The 19,174-nt window shown below is 39.9% G+C and overlaps 1 protein-coding gene across 13 annotated transcripts in view; it reads left to right on the top strand.

Moving 5' to 3' along the window:
* The window catches only part of LOC118479414 (probable LRR receptor-like serine/threonine-protein kinase At1g07650), a 28,550-nt gene extending 9,656 nt beyond the window's left edge, over nucleotides 1–18,894 (top strand). For 11 of the 13 annotated variants that reach the window (XM_035984056.1, XM_035984051.1, XM_035984050.1 and 8 more), the window contains 2 exons: nucleotides 17,892–18,045; nucleotides 18,389–18,894. In XM_035984056.1, coding sequence (XP_035839949.1) covers nucleotides 17,892–18,045; nucleotides 18,389–18,760 — 526 coding nt within the window. In that variant the 3' untranslated portion in view covers nucleotides 18,761–18,894. Of the gene's footprint in view, nucleotides 1–7,232; nucleotides 7,398–17,067; nucleotides 17,444–17,891; nucleotides 18,046–18,388 lie in introns of those variants that run through there. The other 2 variants (XM_035984059.1, XM_035984062.1) reach the window with 2 other exon arrangements.
* The last annotated feature ends 280 nt before the right edge of the window (nucleotides 18,895–19,174 follow it).

Below are 19,174 nucleotides of genomic sequence, written 5' to 3'. Positions count from 1 at the left end.
TGCTCCATCCGTGACGGAGAGATCAGTTCACGGCGTCTCTTAAATACAAGTGTGGTACATAAGGCTATTAGGAGGCGTATGGATCGATCCTAGGATTTAAGTATAAGGAGGTGGATAACGGGTATGCCAATTCGCCATCTCATGTGATCATTATGCAGGAGTAGCTACCTGTGTATTGTCACGTTTTAAGTTTGCTCATGGGTACATCCGTAAGATATGATTATGAAATTTTGTTCTTGCATCGTATCATTTTCGCCTAAAGTTCCATCCGGATAAGATTTCATATGAAGCACTTATTTGTTATTTGAGCCTAAAATTCCGTACTGAGCATTCGGCTCATTCCGTAAACTTTTTGTATCTACAGGTCCACAGGTTACTTTGGGAGGGGAAAAGAGAGAAGAAAAAAGCCTAGGAATAAATCTGAAGTTATTAGTTAATTAAGATGAATGTCTCCGCTTGTATATTAATCTTAATTTTAATAGTCGTGTGGTTGTATCCTTATCAAATAAATAAATGGAATTATGACTTTTGTTTATGTTACCGTTATTGTGACACGTCAGCCCTTCCGGGTTGGGGTGTTACAGCTATGGTATCAGAGCAAAGGCTCTTTCCTGTAGAAAACTTGAAGATAGTAATTAAGACCTGTGAGGAATGGGTAGATATCTATGATAGGATTCAACTTGATCTCTTATTTGATTTAACTCCTATGTCTATTCTTATAGATGCCTCCTCGTCGTCCGCCACGTAGGAGTACTCGTACTAACATGAACGTAACAACACTTCTTCGAATGAGACTCCAGTTGATCCAAACATAATTAATGCTATCAACCAGGCTGTTGCTGGGTTGCTTCCAAATCTTGTTGCCCAAACAGCTGAGGCTGTTATTCAACAAACTCGTCATCCAGAACGCACTAACACTAATCCAACCTCTGGTGGTGAAACTCGTGAGAATACAACGAACAATATTACTTATAGTATAGACATATGGATTAGTAAATTCCAAAAACAAAAGCCGAAATCCTTTAGTCACGCTACTAATCCAGTCGAAGCAAGAAACTGGATAGCTCACGTTGAAAAGATCTTCGGAGTTCTTGGAGTTCCGGAGCAATACAAAGTTAGACTGGCTACCTACAAATTTGAAGATGATGCACAAACTTGGTGGGAAGGATATAAGCAAGTCAAAGGAGGGGATGATTTTGACGCTAATCTTTCATGGGTCGATTTTCGTAATATCTTTTACGACAAGTATTTTTCGACCGCTGATAAAGAAGCTTATATCAGGGAGTATGCAGTGATTCGACAGGGAAGTGATGAACCAGCCTCTGAGTTCATTACTCGATTTTCAAGGTTAGCTAGTATTGTAGGAGATGTTGCAGGATCAGCAGAAGTCCAGGCAGAAAAATGCAAGTGGGCAGTTAATGATCGAATTCGGAAGTCGATCATGTACATGAAATTTAAGGATGTCACCGAAGTTGCTGATGCAATCAAAACTTTTGAGTTCGAAAGGAAAGAATTTTTATCCCGAACTGGGGATAATAAGAAGAGAAATAGGGAAGGCCAATTTAAGCAGGAAATCGGCCAATCATCCACTACACCACAACATCAAGATCGCAAAGCGCAAGGAAATCAAAACTTTGGAAATCAAGCAAGTCCATGGCAACCTAGACTTCAAAACCCGAGGCCTGCTCAAAACCAGATTCAGTTGTATGCAGAACCTATTAGAACTCAACCACTGAATCAGATTACATATCCATTATGTAATACTTGTGGTAAGAGACATCAGGGCATATGTCACCGAAGTACAGGAGCATGCTTTAGATGTGGCCAAACTGGACACATGATCAAGGAATGTCCTAAGAAAGATACTAAGAAGAATCATCAACCCAATGTTGGAGGAAGAGTTTTCGCACTTTCTGCTACTGACGCTGCTAATGCTCCAGGTACCGTATCTGGAACCCTTCAGATTGGTGAACGTAGTATCTATGTGTTATTCGATACAGGAGCGACTCATTCTTTAGTATCCCACTCGTTTACCAAGTACCTTCCGATAAGACCAACTCCCTTAAATCATACCTTAACCATTTCTACCCCCATGGAAAATTCATCCGTAATCACTTACGTATATAAGGATTGTCCGATCCGTATTGAATCTATTGTGTGTAAGGCAGACCTATTTCCAATACATATGTGTGACTTTGATGTTATTCTAGGAATAGATTGGTTGTCTAGACATCGTGTAACTATAGATTGTCATTCTCGCTGTGTTATTTTCGGTGATCTTCATCATCCTGATATTATATATCAGGGAATTCAAGCTCATAAATCTCTTAAAATTATTTCTGTGCTTAAGGCTCGAAAATCCATATCAAACGGCTGTGCTGGATTCCTAGCATAGATTAAGGATACTTCTGCTAGTGTTAAGAGTATCGATAGCCACTTCGTTGTTCATGAATATCCTGATGTATTTCCGGATGAACTCCCGGGATTACCACCCGACCGTCAGTTAGATTTCACCATCGACTTGATCCCTGGTGCCGAACCTATTTCTAAAGCTCCATACCGTATGGCCCCGATGGAACTGAAGGAGTTGAAGGAACAATTGCAAGAATTGTTAGATTTAGGATTCATAAGACCCAGTGTTTCACCTTGGGGTGCTCCGTTCTTATTTGTGAAGAAGAAAGACGGTAGTATGCGTTTATGTATTGACTACCGAGAGCTGAACAAAATTACTATTCGTAATCAGTATCCTCTGCCTCGCATTGATGATCTCTTTGATCAACTTCAGGGGGCTCAATTCTTCTCAAAAATCGACCTGAGGTCTGGGTACCATCAGCTAAAGGTCAAGAATGATGATGTTCCCAAGACCGCTTTTCGTACTCGATATGGTCATTACGAATTTTTGGTTATGCCCTTTGGGCTAACTAATGCACCCGCAGTCTTTATGGATTTGATGAATCACGTATTTCACCAATTCCTAGACAAATTCGTTATTGTCTTTATCGATGACATTCTGGTGTATTCTAAGAGTCGCGAAGAGCATGAAGCACATCTACATATAGTACTTGGAACCTTGCGGCATGAGAAGTTGTACGCGAAGTTTTCCAAATGTGACTTTTGGCTTAGCCAAGTGTCATTTCTAGGTCATGTCATATCAGCAGAGGGAATTATGGTAGACCCAACAAAGGTTGAAGCTATTACAAAATGGCCAAGACCCACTTCTGTTACCGCAATACGAAGTTTCTGGGGTCTTGCTGTCTATTACCGAAGATTTGTTGAAAGATTCTCGGTAATTGCTTTACCACTCACAAAACTCCTAAGGAAAGGGGTGAAGTACTCATGGAATGAGGAACAAGAGAAAAGCTTTGAAGAATTAAAGAAACGACTCGTATCCTCTCCGATACTTGCTCTCCCTTCGGGATCAGGAGGTTACCAAGTCTACAGTGATGCCTCAAAGAAAGGATTAGGTTGTGTGCTAATGCAACATGGGAAGGTTATCGCTTATGCCTCCCGTCAGTTGAAGCCTTATGAAGTTAACTATCCTACACATGATTTAGAACTAGCCGCAGTCGTCTTTGCACTTAAGATTTGGCGACATTATCTGTACGGTGAAAGTTGTGACATCTTTACCGACCACAAGAGCCTCAAGTATATATCTACGTAGAAGGAGCTAAATATGAGGCAAAGAAGGTGGTTAGAACTTTTAAAAGATTATGACGCAAATATTCAATACCATCCAGGCAAAGCCAATGTTGCAGCTGACGCATTAAGCCGAAAGAATTCCGGGACTATATCTTGCCTACAAATTCAACCTCATATTAAGATGGATCTCGAAAGGATGGACATTTGGCTTCAGGTTAGTAAATCTGATGGATATCTAGCAAGAATACAGATTGAACCCGACCTCATATCCCGGATCAAAGATGCACAAAAGCAAGATGGAGAACTTTGGGCAATTGTGCAAAATCTCGAGGTGGGTAAGCAATCTGAATTTAGTATAGACCATCAGGGGGTGATTTGGTGCGGCAAAAGACTTTGTGTACCTGATGACTCCACCCTTCGTGAGTCATTGTTAGCCGAAGCTCACAGCTCACCATTTTCAATTCACCCAGGGTCTACCAAGATGTATAGAGATTTACGACAGAACTTCTGGTGGAATGGCATGAAGGAAGACGTTGCTCGATACGTAAGTAAATGCCTCACTTGCCAACAAGTGAAAATTGAACACAAACGAGCAAGCGGTCTATTGCAGCCATTGGATATTCCCATATGGAAGTGGGATGAGATCACAATGGATTTTGTTACTGGTTTACCTAAGACATTCAAGAAGAATGATGTTGTATGGGTTATTGTTGATAGATTATCAAAGTCAGCACATTTTCTACCAATTCAGCAAGGATTTTCGGTTAATAAGTTATCCGAAATATTTCTTCAAGAAATTATTCGACTCCATGGCACACCATCTTCCATTGTTTCCGATAGAGACCCACGTTTCACCTCACGATTTTGGAAAGGTTTTCAGGCAGCTTGGGGGACACGACTAAAATTTAGTACAGCTTTCCATCCACAAACAGATGGGCAGTCAGAACGCACGATTCAGACCTTGGAAGACATGCTCCGAGCATGCGCACTTGAATGGTCTGGAAACTGGGATGAATATCTATGTCTTGTCGAGTTCGCTTACAACAATAGTTGGCAAGCAAGTATTGGCATGGCACCTTTTGAACTTTTGTACGGTAGGAAATGTCGCGCACCATTATGCTGGGATGAAGTCAGAGAAAAGATTATTGAAGGGCCAGAATTAGTTCAGATTACAAATGAAAAAGTCACTATAGCCCGAGAAAAACTGAAAGAAGCTAAGAGTAGACAAAAGAGCTATGCAGATCAAGATAGACGACCCCTCGAATTTAAAATTGGTGATCACGTATTCTTAAAAGTATCACCTTGGCGTGGCGTTCGTAGATTTGGAATTAAAGGGAAACTTAGTCCCCGTTTCATCGGTCCGTTTGAAATCCTTGAAAGAGTTGGAGAAGTGTCATATCGACTAGCTTTGCCGCCTCAACTCTCTCACGTTCATAACGTTTTTCATGTATCCTCTTTAAGAGGATATAATTATCATCCACTCCATGTCATTAGTTACAATTCACGAAGATTTGTCCTGCGAAGAAGAACCAGAAGCCATCTTAGATCGACAAGAAAGGGTTTTGCGTAGGAAAGTAATTCCGTTTGTTAAAGTCCTTTGGAAAAATCACTCTGAACACGAAGCAACATGGGAATCAGAAGAATCAATTCGTTCTCTATACCCTAATCTATTCTCACAATAGAATTTTAGTCAAGTAACGGTAAATCTTGCTCTTTGGTATATGTTCATTTGTTTCTGTTTTCGGTCATTTATGCTTTACCTTATGTGAATATATTTTAGCTATGACTAAGCATGTTTATGTAGAAAATATCAGTACTAATAGCCACTCTAAATATCTGTAAGTCTCTATTCACTTTTCGTACGGTAAGATATTTTATGAAAATACGTTATAGAAAGACCATTAGGGCACATATATAAGGAAATTGACAAGTATAGTCATGACTTTAGTTATGAATTTCAGATACACATGTGTGGTTAGGAGATTCTGGTTATATAAGTTAGTAACTCTGCTATAAAATTTCGTTTCTGTTACTTATACGATAGGTCATATTCTTATTTAAAAATTTCGAGGACGAAATTTCTTATAAGGGGGTAATAGTTGTAATGCCCATAAATTTAAAATCATTATTTTAGAAATAAAAAGAATAATAGACCACTAGAAAACCCTAATTAAGACACCCAAGTAATTCTGCACAACCCCTGAAAATTTCAGAGTAATCAGAATCAGGATCAGGACCCCTAAAACTCAAGGGGGGTTAAACCCTAGTTGACGATTATCTACTTAAAACGTTGTCTAAATATAATTGGACCAAAATTCTGACCAATCAAGGCTTGTCCCGTGAGGAGCAAGCAAAAGAATTTTCGGTGTCCCTTACGGACCGTAAGGGACCAGGCTTACGGTCCGTAAGCAAGAGCAAAATCGAGTATAAATAGCAGAACATTGGGACTGAATTTGGGAACTTAAAACGACGCACAAACTCTGCCTGTACGTCGAGTTATAGCTATAATACCACAATTAACACACACATACCTCGAAACGCCGCCGCAATCAGGGTAATAGCTCGATCGCTATTACGATTCATTTTCCGACTGATCAATATATCCAATGGATGTTTAAGTGCCGCCCACATTAGGGTTATACTTTGTCGTTTGTCGTTAAATCGATGAATGAGTTTAAGTATTATACTTTGTCGTTTGTCGTTAATTCGATAAATGAGTTTAAGTATCGCACTTTGTCATTCGTTGTGAGAATTTGATCTCGTGAGTTATCGTAAATGTTGTATTAAGTTACTAACCTAGCTTGTGTGCATGTTATTTAAATTAGGTTAAAAGATTAATCATTAATCTAAATTCTGCCCATATAAATCTAAAATATTAGCACAAGGTAGCTTCACTTTGAAGTTATTAAGGTACGGATCCTTACCCCACTCTTTATTGCTTCATATTCAAATTGTTATAAAACCACTAAATTACTATATCGGTTAAAAACTCCTCACGTCTTTGATTATCGATTCATTTGACAGTCCGTTCAATTCCTGTCATTTGATTTAACTTTCACGTCATGCGATAGTATTATGTTGTTATACTCATTATCGCATGTTCCAATATATGTTTCGTTTTGTTATGAAAATAAGTTTTACAAGTTATGTGAATAAGACCATTTGATACCCTGAGTATCGCTTCTCGTGGAGTGTCCCACGAGCATGTTGTTGTGGCATCAACATCATGTGCTCCATCCGTGACGGAGAGATCAGTTCACGGCGTCTCTTAAATACAAGTGTGGTACATAAGGCTATTAGGAGGCGTATGGATCGATCCTAGGATTTAAGTATAAGGAGGTGGATAACGGGTATGCCAATTCGCCATCTCATGTGATCATTATGCAGGAGTAGCTACCTGTGTATTGTCACGTTTTAAGTTTGCTCATGGGTACATCCGTAAGATATGATTATGAAATTTTGTTCTTGCATCGTATCATTTTCGCCTAAAGTTCCATCCGGATAAGATTTCATATGAAGCACTTATTTGTTATTTGAGCCTAAAATTCCGTACTGAGCATTCGGCTCATTCCGTAAACTTTTTGTATCTACAGGTCCACAGGTTACTTTGGGAGGGGAAAAGAGAGAAGAATAAAGCCTAGGAATAAATCTGAAGATATTAGTTAATTAAGATGAATGTCTCCGCTTGTATATTAATCTTAATTTTAATAGTCGTGTGGTTGTATCCTTATGAAATAAATAAATGGAATTATGACTTTTGTTTATGTTACCGTTATTGTGACACGTCAGCCCTTCCGGGTTGGGGTGTTACATGTTTGGTCAACTTGTGGGCTTGTCATTTTATTTCACATAATAGTGGTGAAGTGGGCTTATTTTAAAAGCCCATAAAGGAACTTGTTTCTTTGTTCGTTGACTCGCAGTCCAAAAAAAAAAACCAAACAAAATAAAATACAATCCAGTTTCGTCAAACATTAGTTGTGACTTCCGTTTCGTAAACAACTTTTTTTTGTGATTGTGTTTCGTGGATAAGTATTGAGTCTCATTGTGATTCGTAGGTCAAGCCCAAACAAAAAAAAAAATTCTTTTTCGTCTTTTAAAAGGCCAACACACACACATAACAAATTCCTGTTCCGTCAAAAATTAAAATATTATGTTCCATGAAACATTTTCGTCGAAACACTTTGATTTTAAACAGAAGGTTTACTAGTGTGACTTAACTGTTTGTTTGAGTTGTGATTTTCAGGTAATCATTTTTTTTCTATATCAACAATGAATCCGAGTTGGTGGGGTACTCCGGCTCCGGATGGGGGAAAGTATACAAATACAAGTTTATCTCCCTCATGGGCCGAATCTCCCGTGTCGACATCTTCTCAAGCAAATGTTGTATCAACCGGTCAATGGGCATTCGTATCGAATCAAACTCCGAGTATTCAAAGTATTCTATTAAGCGAAAGCGAAACCGGAAGTTTGAATCAACCTCCAAAGTTGATGCACTTGAACGAATATCCGGGTTGGGTTGATAGATTTCGTACATACGTTCTTGGTCAAAATACAGAATTGTGGATACGTTTCACCACAGATTTCGATCAAGCTATAGAGGTTGCAGCTTCATCTACTGCTACGTTTGCCGATCTTCCTGAAGATCAAAAGAAGACGTATGATTTGGAAAAGAAAGCATACGCCATTCTCACTCAGGCGTTAAGCAAAGATATTTACCATCAGTTTGTCAGTTTCAAGACAACGAAAAAGCTGTGGGACGCGTTGAAGACCAGAGGGGTAGGGAATGAAGCAACATGTCAATTGCGTCATGATCTTCTCAAGAAAGAATTCGACGGCTTCACGTGTATGGATAAGGAGTCTTTGGGAGATATGACAAGTCGGTTTTATCATTTGCTTACCGAATTGGGCAATTTTGGAGTAGTGACAACTCCAGCAGAGGTAGTGAAAAAGTTTGCAGATGCGTTGCCACCTCAATGGAATAGCTTCCTGGAAATTCTGAAATACAACGGGGTTTTGGCTACGACACACATCAATGACTTTGTTCAGCTCTTGGAAAACAAAGATCAGGAGGAAACCTTAAAGGCAAAAAGAGTTCCAGTGCCGCAAAATCTTGAAATGTATTATGGAACTTCCAGTACTTCTTCTACAAGATCCATCGTGCCAAGCAATCCTAATATGTACTATGGAACTTCTGGTACTTCGTCTGCAAGACCCGGTTCACATGCTCCACTTCAAACGGCGTTTGTCACAAGCACCGATTTGTATGGCAATCAGATACAAGTCCCTGTTAAGCCAGCTCCCACCACAGACTTGTATGGAAATCCACTACAACCACCTCCTCCTGCTCAACAACAAGCGTGTTATGGAAGTACATCATCAGCTGGTCAGCAATCAAAGCCAAATACAGTACGGCTCGACACTTCAAGCTTTTCAAAGGTCAGTGTGGAAGTAGCAAAGGAACACATGGAGCTGCTTAACACTTTAGTGAGCAGGTACTGTGGGTTAGTGGAAGGTTAGATTGGCAACATTAATCTGACACAAGAACACTATCAGCAGATCGATAAGAAGGAGATGGAGATGATGGACATCAAGTGGGCCTTCGCCAGTGCTGTTAGGCGAGCAAAGGATTTCATGGAGAGAACGGGCAGAACCAGCTTGGAAAGCAAGAAAGAAACCAAGTATGGGTTCGATAAGCAGGCTGTTAAGTGCTTTAATTGTGGTGAACGTGGTCATTTCAAACGTGAATGTACGAGGCCATCTCAACATGGGAACCAGAATCCTTTCAGAGGTCAAGGCAACAGGACAAATCAGAATCAAGTGAGGAACAACGAGTGCACATTTGTACCTGTTAACAACCAGAGCCAAGCGGGACCATCAAATGCCAACCAGGCACTTGTGGTTCAAGTTGATGAAGGTTGTGATTGGTCAATCCAGTTGAGTGGTGATGCTCCAGATGGAACAGCGTGTTTTGCCGAGGTTGTGAGAGATTTAGTTCACACCAGTGGTGGAGAATCTTCCGCCAATGGTGGTGAATCCTCTGAGGATGAAGACTCTTCGGGTTACAGCAGGAGTTCAGATGAAGAACCCTCGAGTTCAGGCGATGATCATGTGGGTGAGACATCAAGTGCGTCAGTCGATGCAGATATTGATGAGCTTTTGGAGGAAGCTGCAACAGGAACTGATAGAAGATCAATTTTGGTGGATCAAGCTGCTTATTCTTCGTCTTCTCTCCATTCAGCCTTTATGGCTAATGTCGACAGTTCATCAAGTCAGGTATGTGTCGATGAACCCACTGCTGTTGTTTGTGATAATTGTGATAGTTTGACTGTTAAATGTGCTGAGTTAGAAGCAAACATGTCTGAGTTGCAAGGCAAACATGATGCTTTACAAGCTAGTTTGTTTGACTTGCAAGACAAACATGTTTCATTGAAGGATAAGTGGTGTGAATTGCAAAGCAAACACGAGGCTTTGCAAGAGAAGTATGATGTGACATTCATCCACAATCAAAAGTTGACCGTGGATCTTTCAAAATGCACTGAAGCCAATATGTTTTAAGAAAACCATGAAAAAGAGTTTAAATCGGTAATTGAAAAGTTAAAGAAAGATAAAACCGAGCTAACTAAAATGGTTTCCAGAAAACAAACTGACATTAATTTGTATATATCTCGCCTTGAGATAATGCAAAAGGAGATGGCTTGTGTCAAAACAGAAAGTGAGGCGAGCCAACTTAAGCTAGACAGTTATTTGAGCTCTAGCTATGTGTTGGATCACATCATTGACGTTCAGAAAGAAAAACGGGATGTCACATGCATAGGATACAAGAAATGTCCACCACCTGTGAGACACAATTATGATGCAATGCCTGACGAGGAGGATAGAACGTTCTTTGAACCATCTGTTCCTCTAAATGTTAAAGAATTTGCAACAGGACTCGGTTATAAGAAAGAAGTATCATCAGATTCAGATGTATCAGCAGATGTGTGTGTGTCTTCTGCTGAACTGAATCAGGATCCTCCAGTCATTATTGAGGATGTTGTTTCTTCTGATGATGAATCCGATGATACTGTCCAAGCAAAGTCTGATGCGGATAATCAAAGATGAGGACATACCTCTTGAGAATTACATTCTATGTGATCCTCCTGCAAAACCCACTAAGACTATTGTAGTAGAGTCTTCGTCTGCACAAGAGTCGGAGAGTGTGAACTTGCTGTACACTCTTGTTGGTGATGATAAAATCTACTCAGATAAAGATTTTCCTATTAAGAATGTTAATCAATCTTTAATAAGTAAAGTCTTTGAAAATTCGACAAGTAAGTTTTTGGGAAAGACAGGATCACGTGTTACAGTAACACAATGTCCTCCTATTCCAAAGGCCGAAGTTCGAAAACAATTTGGCAATAAGAAACTACCAACAGTGCAAAAACAGCAAAATCACACCAAGCCAAAAGGAAAATCACCGGCTCAAGCACAAAAGAAGCCGAATCAAAAGAAGAACAAGAATGTGAACTTTGTGAAATCGATGGGAACGGACAAAATCGAAACGTTTGAAAACAAATCTAACTTAGATTTTGTTAAGAAAGCAACTGTTCAGAAAAGAAATGAACCAAGTAGTTCAAAACTTAGTACCTCGGGATCACAAAGTTCATCATCATCGGCAAGACGATCACATGATACTTCGGGGTTTGTTGAACGAAGATCATGTTTTGAGTGTGGTACAATTGGACATATAATTCGAAATTATCCATATCTTCATAAACAAAAAGAGAAGGTTGATGTTCCCCGTGACCAAACTGACCGTAAGCGATCTGTTTCTGTAAAACAAGATCCCCGACTTGTAAAAGAAAGGGAAATGAAACAGAGACGCCAACAGGTCAAGAAAATTGAAAAGGCGATTAAAACCAATGCGGTTAACAAAACATCTGTTTCTGTAAAACCAGACAATTCAAAAACTTCAGACAACCATGAAGTTAAAATTTCAAAGAATAATACTGGTAAAACAAAACAGACCTGGAAACCAAAAACGGTTACTGAATCAGGGGGGGCATCACAATTTACAAATCATCAGAGGAAAGAAGTAATTGTTGTTGATGAAAATGGAAGACCCAAGACCACAATGGCTTGGGTCCCATCTCCAACTAATCAATTGAGTTCATGTGCAGGGTGTTCCAGGAGGAACTATCAGTAGTCATTGGATTGTTGATAATGGGGCATCCAGGCACATGACAGGCGACATGAAGCTTCTCTACGACGTCAAATCTATTAGAGGAGGTTATGTTGCTTTTGCTGGAGATAAGGGAGGATATATTACGGGTGAAGGAATGATATCCAACGGGATTGTCAGCTTTGACAAGATCAATTTCGTGCAACAACTTGATCACAATCTTCTTAGCGTTTCTCAAATCTGTGACAAGCAGTTCTCAGTACACTTTGATGCTAATGGATGTTATGTGCTGAAACCCGGCTTCAAGATTCCAAAAGAATGGATTCTCTTGTCTGCTCCAAGGATAAATGGTTTGTATGTCCTTGATATGAGCCAGGCTATCACTACGTCTGCACAAGCAACATGTTTCGTTTCCAAAGCCACAGAAAAAGACTCAATCTCTTGGCGCAGACGAATGGGTCACATTCACTTACGCAAAATGAATCATTTGGTGTCAAATGAATTAGTGAATGGTGTTCCTCTTAAAAACTTCCATCTTCAAGACGTCTGTGTTTCGTGCCAGAAAGGAAAACAAACAAAGAAGAAACACCCTACAAAGAAGATCAACACGGTGGCAGTTCCTCTTGAACGTTTGCACATGGATTTGTTCGGTCCTGTCAAGCACAAAAGTATTCGGAATGATCAATACTGCCTTGTGATTACTGATGATTATTCAAGATTTTCTTGGGTTGCGTTCATGGCACACAAGAGTGAAACCTTTGGTATTATCAAAAACTTGATCATTCAGATTGAGAATTTGTATAAGTTGAAGGTTAGGCGGATACGTAGCGACAATGGTACTGAATTTAAAAATCATGCCATGGCGGAGTTTTGCACTTCAAAAGGTATTCTTCATGAATTTAGTGCAGCTTATACTCCTCAACAGAATGGCGTCGCTGAACGTAAGAACCGCACATTGATCGAGACTGCTAGGACTATGTTGGTAGAGTCGCAGTTGCCCATTCCATTCTGGAGTGAAGCTGTGGCCTCTGCATGTTATACGTTGAACCGAGTCCTTACAGTCAAAAGGCACAACAAGACCTGCTTTGAGCTTCTTCACAAACGGAAACCAGATCTGTCTTATCTTGAACCGTTTGGAGCTCCATGCACAATGATCGATCCTGATGGAAAGTTTGGGGCAAAAGCAATTGAGGGATACTTTCTTGGGTATGCCACCCCGAACTTACGAGTCTGGAATCTATAGACTAAAAGGGTCGAGGAATGGTCTGAGGTCAGAGTACAAAGGCACACTTTGCCAGTCAAATGTCCTGGTCAGCCATGGATGTTCGAGTACGATGACTTTTTCAATTCGATCAATGTTGAAGCCGTTGAAGAAAATGCTGCGGCAAGGATGTTTTTCGAGAGTGACAATGCAACAGTTTCACCGGTGGTTCGTCCAATTCTTGTCAATCAAGAACCATCTTTGGTGAACAACAATGCTCTCGACAATGAGGATTTTCACGATGCTGCCGAATTGAACGAATCTTAAGAGGATGATGAATTTCTAGATGCAGATCAAGAAGTCCCTACAACAGCAGTTCATGGTACTTCAGAGGGTACTCCTCTAGTGGATGCCCATAGAACAGCTGAAGCTACTGCATCATCCTCTTCGTCAATTCCGGGCATTGATTTGGTTGTTGATCTCAATCTCAACAATCTGGGTACAAACATTCCAGTTCGAGATAATCCTGAAACAAGGATTCATAATACCCATCCTCAACAAAACATCATCGGAAATGTGCAAAGTGGCATTCAAACGAGAAACATGTTGCGGAACAACAACAATGCAGGCTTGTATGCAGCGATTCGAGAATCCGGGCAACAAAATGATTGGTCTTTCGCGTGTTATGTTTCACAGGAAGAACCAAGAACTTGGAAAGAAGCCATGAAAGATAACTCTTGGGTGGAAGCAATGCAGGAAGAATTGCAACAATTCCAGAAGCTTGGTGTCTGGAAACTCGTAGAGAAACCTGCTGGTTACAAGAAGATTGGTACCCGTTGGGTGTTTAAATGCAAAAAGGATGACCGTGGTATTGTTATCCGGAACAAAGCACGTTTAGTCGTTCAAGGTTTTCGTCAGATAGAAGGGATCGACTACAACGAAGTGTATGCACCTGTTGCACGTCTGGAAGCAATTCAGATCTTTCTGGCTTATGCCTCATTCAAAGGATTCAAGGTTTACCAGATGGACGTGAAAAGTGCATTCTTACATGGTGTGGTTGAAGAAGAGGTGTATGTCGAACAGCCTCCAGGTTTTGAAGATCCTATCCATCCCGATCGGGTTTGGTTGCTCAACAAAGCCCTCTATGGTCTTCATCAAGCACCGCGAGCTTGGTACGCAACCTTATCTAATTATCTGCTGGAGAATGGTTTTCGTAGAGGTCTTATCGACTGTACTCTTTTCATCAAAGAACAAGATGGAGATCTTCTTCTGGTACAGGTATACGTTGATGATATTATTTTTGGTTCTACTAATGATGTCTTGTGTAGGAATTTCGAGCGCATTATGCAGGATAAATTCGAGATGAGTGCTATGGGAGAAATGACCTTCTTTTTGGGCCTACAAGTGCAACAAACTGAGTCTGGGATATTCATCCATCAGACTAAATATGTTGGTGACATCTTGAGCCGGTTCCAGATGTCCGATGCAACGCCCATTGGTACCCCATTGCAACAAAATCACGGAATTACTCCGGACTTAAAGGGTGAAGCTGTTAGCCCCTCATATTACCGCGCGATGATCGGATCTCTTATGTACCTCACAGCATCAAGGCCAGATATAATGTACCCAACGTGCCTGCTTGCCAGATATCAAGTCAATCCGAAGGCCTCACATCTTGCAGCTGTAAAAAGGATTTTTCGCTATTTGAAGGGTTGCCCTGACACCGGTCTATGGTACCCTAGGGATAATAACTTTGAGTTGATCGCTTTCAGTGATTCTGATTTTGGCGGATGCAAAATCGACGGCAAATCCACAACGGCTGGATGTCAGTTTTGGGGAAATCGCCTAGTCACATGGCAGTGCAAGAAGCAGACCTGTGTCGCTACTTCAACATGCAAAGCTGAATACATTGCTGCCTCAAGTTGTTGCTCCCAAGTTCTTTAGATCCAACAACAATTGCGCGACTACGGTTTTGAATTCCTAACTACTCCTATTTACATTGATAATTCTGCTGCATTACAGATCACTAGAAATCCTGTGCAGCACTCAAAACCCAAACACATCGAAATCAAATATCACTTCATACGTGATTGCTTTGAGAAAAGACTAATCGACGTTGTTAAGGTCCACACCGATGACCAACGTGCCGACCTTTTTACCAAAGCATTTGACAAATCAAGATTTGACTTTTTATTATTGGTAAACGGCATTAAGGTCAAGCAAGAGTAAAACCAACATCGGAAAATCATTTTTGTAAATACCTTTGTGTTTTAAATTTGTCTTAGTTTATTGATTTTAGGGGGAGTAAATCCAAAATTTGAAAAATCCAAAAACATCGAAAAATTTCAAAAACACAAAAACAATAGAAAAACAAAAATGAGTTTCCTGGCGAGCAAAAGAGAATATGATAGTACATCAGTGGTCTATCCAAACCTCTTTAAACCTTAAATGAAAAACGATAAGCAGCACTATATAAGATGTATCGGTAGGCTCACAATCATTTTAAAGTGTGCAGGGTGATATAAATCTTAAACCGACTGAAGACCAGGTGGGAACCATTCATTGGCATATGGTCTTAGTACCGAAATTTCGTTTGATAGATTGCCGAGGTTCTGAGATATTCGGTCTTTATGCTGCTTATCATCTGGGTTTTATGGTTGTATCTTTTACCGAAAAATAACGGGGACGCAAGTCTAGATCTTCCATGATACTATACATACGTGTACATACTGCATACGACCTCAATAAGTGATCAACAATCACATGTCCCTCAAATAAGTGATAATATATCACATTTATCCGGGAGTCAAGTTCGTCTCTCTACTGTACGAAAGTACTGACCTATTCACGGACTTGCTCCTGTGCCCTCATGCATATGAAAATCAAGTTCCTCATCAATAAGTGATTATATCACATAGGGCTTGTTTTCAAATCAAAATAAGTGAGAATCTCACATCATATACGGTCAAACAGATGATAATCGGTATACTCACCGGTAAGATGAACCCTCGTGCATACCTTGATACGGGAATGTGTCGTGATGTGGATGAACACCGGTCGGTAAGTATTAATCATACCTTAACGTATCCCCTCGCCATGAGTACATCTAATAAGTTGAGCTTAAGTGGACAACAATACCGATAATTGTTATAGGATGCTTATCTTAATGTTAACTAACTGAACAACAAGAGCGTTATGGCATGACCGTACACTACACTGATATGATTCTCTTACCCTCGAAACTCGCAAAAAGAATGTTTGTATATATTTATTTACTGCTTTCAGTCTTTACTTTTGAAAAATTCAAAAATTCCAAAAAGATTTTAGGTGTGTTTTAATATAAACTTTATGAAAGCCAAAAAGATTTTGTTTCTAATTTATCTTTGATCGTACGATATTGGATCTCGAGTCTTCGTTACCTGAAACCTGAACGAAAACCGAATTGACTAAATCTTCATAAACGGTCGAAATTTGCACGTTTTGAAAGTTGGAAACTAAAATTGATAAATTTGTTAAACTTTCAAACTGTCGGACGGTGTTTAATTGTGACACGGTCATTCGTGTGTCATTTGTTTATATTAACTATATTCCAAGCAGTTGTTCTCATTACGCGTTTAGATTTCTTGCATGTGCAGATTCTAAAGGCAAGGAGAACATGGTCGATGAAAAGCTTCGGAATGAAGACACGACGTGAAGGCACTCAAATGATGAAGATGATCGAGTTGCCGCTGACCATCATCAACACCACAAGTATCTCAATTCATAAAGATCAAGTCTTTCACCAGCATAACTCAAGGGGGAGCTTATGTTAAGGGGGAGTTTGTCAACCCACTTCCTACATGAAACGGGGAGTTGGTTGATACACTCTCTGCTTTCAAGACATGAAGACTTTGAAGATCCTCCGACATGGAAGACATGGAAGATGAACCTCACGAGTAGCGTCCAAGGGGGAGTTTGTTGATACATATTATGTGGTCGCGACTCGGTTCGGTTCAACTTGGTTTTGACACGGTTAGGTTCGGCTCAAGCCCGATGTCACGACATTCCTTCGTCGTGCGTCCCAGAGTTCGGCACGCGAAGCACGGAGAGCCGCGAGCATTCCCGAGGCGCCACATCACCATGACATCATCATGATGATGTCATGATGATGTCACCAAGTTTGACTAATCATTTCAATTTGATGTTGAGAATTCTTGTACGTGTAGAATGTTTCCCGGGCCAATCAACTTCAACACAGAATGCATGTTGGGCCTCAACTGTTGGGCTTTAACCCAAATTGGCGAAACAAGTGAAGTGGTCGACGAAACAAGTCCTGTTTCGTCGACATGTTCCATTTCGTCGAGCATGTTCTCCATTTCGTCAAATGTTCTTGTGATTCGTCGACTGAGGTTGTGATTCGCCAAGCCAAGATCAGTTTCGTTGTGTCTGTGTGTATAAATAGACTGTCATTAGTCTGAAAACAAAACAGAGCACACAGAGAGCAAACACACACACACGAGAGTTTGAGAGAGTTTATAGAATACATCTGTAAACATTGAGCTTGTAACCGAACCTTTCATACGTATTAATACAGTGGTGTTAATTGGTGAATATTGCGTGTCGTGTATTTGCGTGTTCTATCTCGGTTTGCCTTTCCGGTTGGATTCCGCACAACCGGGTTGGTTAGTATACAAGGACTAGGCGACTAGATCCTCCTAGCCGGACCTACAATTATGATTACAATTTTTTTCCTGATAACTATCGAACAAAAAACAATTTAGCAGGCCTTAGTTTTACCTGTTCTAGATAAAAACACGACCCAAATCGACTTATTTATAAGTAAATGGGTCCACATCGATATCTATGCTTTGCTTTCATGTTTATCTTTTTTCTTTTTTTTTCGTTCTCAAGGTTTTATATGGCTCCAGAGTATGCCACTCGTGGTTACTTGACTCCTAAGGCCGATGTTTATGGTTTTGGAATTGTGGCACTAGAAATTGTTAGTGGAATAAGCGTCTACACGGAGTTGATGAGTGACGTGAAAGGCTATTGCATTATAGATAAGGTGAGCAAAATCTGCATAAATCATTCTGGTTCATCAACTTTTATGGATGTTTGGATTTGATTATTGTGGGTTTGTTCGCAACATTTAGTCTTTTTATCTATTGCTTTCTTGATAAATCAGAGTTTACCACAACTATATATCACTTTTTAAAGAATATCCAAACATCACCTTAGTATACTTTGAGTTTTAGGTACCATGAACGAGTTGTTTTTTTACATATGATAGAAGCAATCGCATTGCATTAACAACTACACGATTGTATTGATTCGAACCCAACATCTTTGACGGAAAAGGTCAAACCATAACATTTGTTTGTTCGTTTGGTTGGTTGGTTGTTCTATAGGCACTTATGCTGAAAGGAAGAGATCTACTTAAAATGGTTGATAAAGACTTAGGTTCCGACTATTCTTCAGAAAAAGCATTAACAGTACTAAATGTGGCCGTTTTATGCTTAGAGGTGTCTGCCATTAGACCAACCATGTCTCAAACATGTAACATGCTAGAAGGAAAATTAAACATTAACGATTTTCGAAGAAGCATGCGTCCGCCTTTAGACCAACCTATAGACATTTCCTTATTATGGCCAGACTATAAACGAAACGATACGGAAACCGGCGCCTCGACGAGTACTCAATCCGTTTTCACAGATTCCTTTGTCACGGAGGATTTTATTACTAAGGATTTTATTACTGAGTTACCGACCTTTTCCTCTTAACATATATAGGTAGTGAAAAGTAGGATCGCAATTTTGTATTGTAAAAAGAATCATAATTGATTAATGGGTTCATTATGATTTCTCTTGTTTGACATGTTTCTTTTTTTTATTATTAGACTATGTGTAGTGGAAGACACAAATAATGCCCCCCACCTTTGGCGTTTTGCATCATGTGCTAGTCCAATCAGCAATGAGGCATTATGAGGCGTTTTTCTAAAATGGGTGTAGTGGGGATGTGGATATTGTGGGGCATTATGTTAAAATGGGTGTAATAGAATTAAATAAAAAAACCATAAAATAAATGATATTGGTCAAACAAAAACAAGAATACATGTCATTGGACAAAGAATTGAACGAAAGGCGTGGAAAAAAGAACGCTCCAGAGTTTTTTTTTCAAAACAAACGCCCAGAGGG

Source organism: Helianthus annuus, chromosome 15 (assembly GCF_002127325.2).
Source record: "Helianthus annuus cultivar XRQ/B chromosome 15, HanXRQr2.0-SUNRISE, whole genome shotgun sequence".
NCBI lineage: Eukaryota > Viridiplantae > Streptophyta > Magnoliopsida > Asterales > Asteraceae > Helianthus > Helianthus annuus.
Note: the sequence above shows the minus strand (reverse complement) of the source record. Positions and strands in the feature narration are given on the sequence as shown.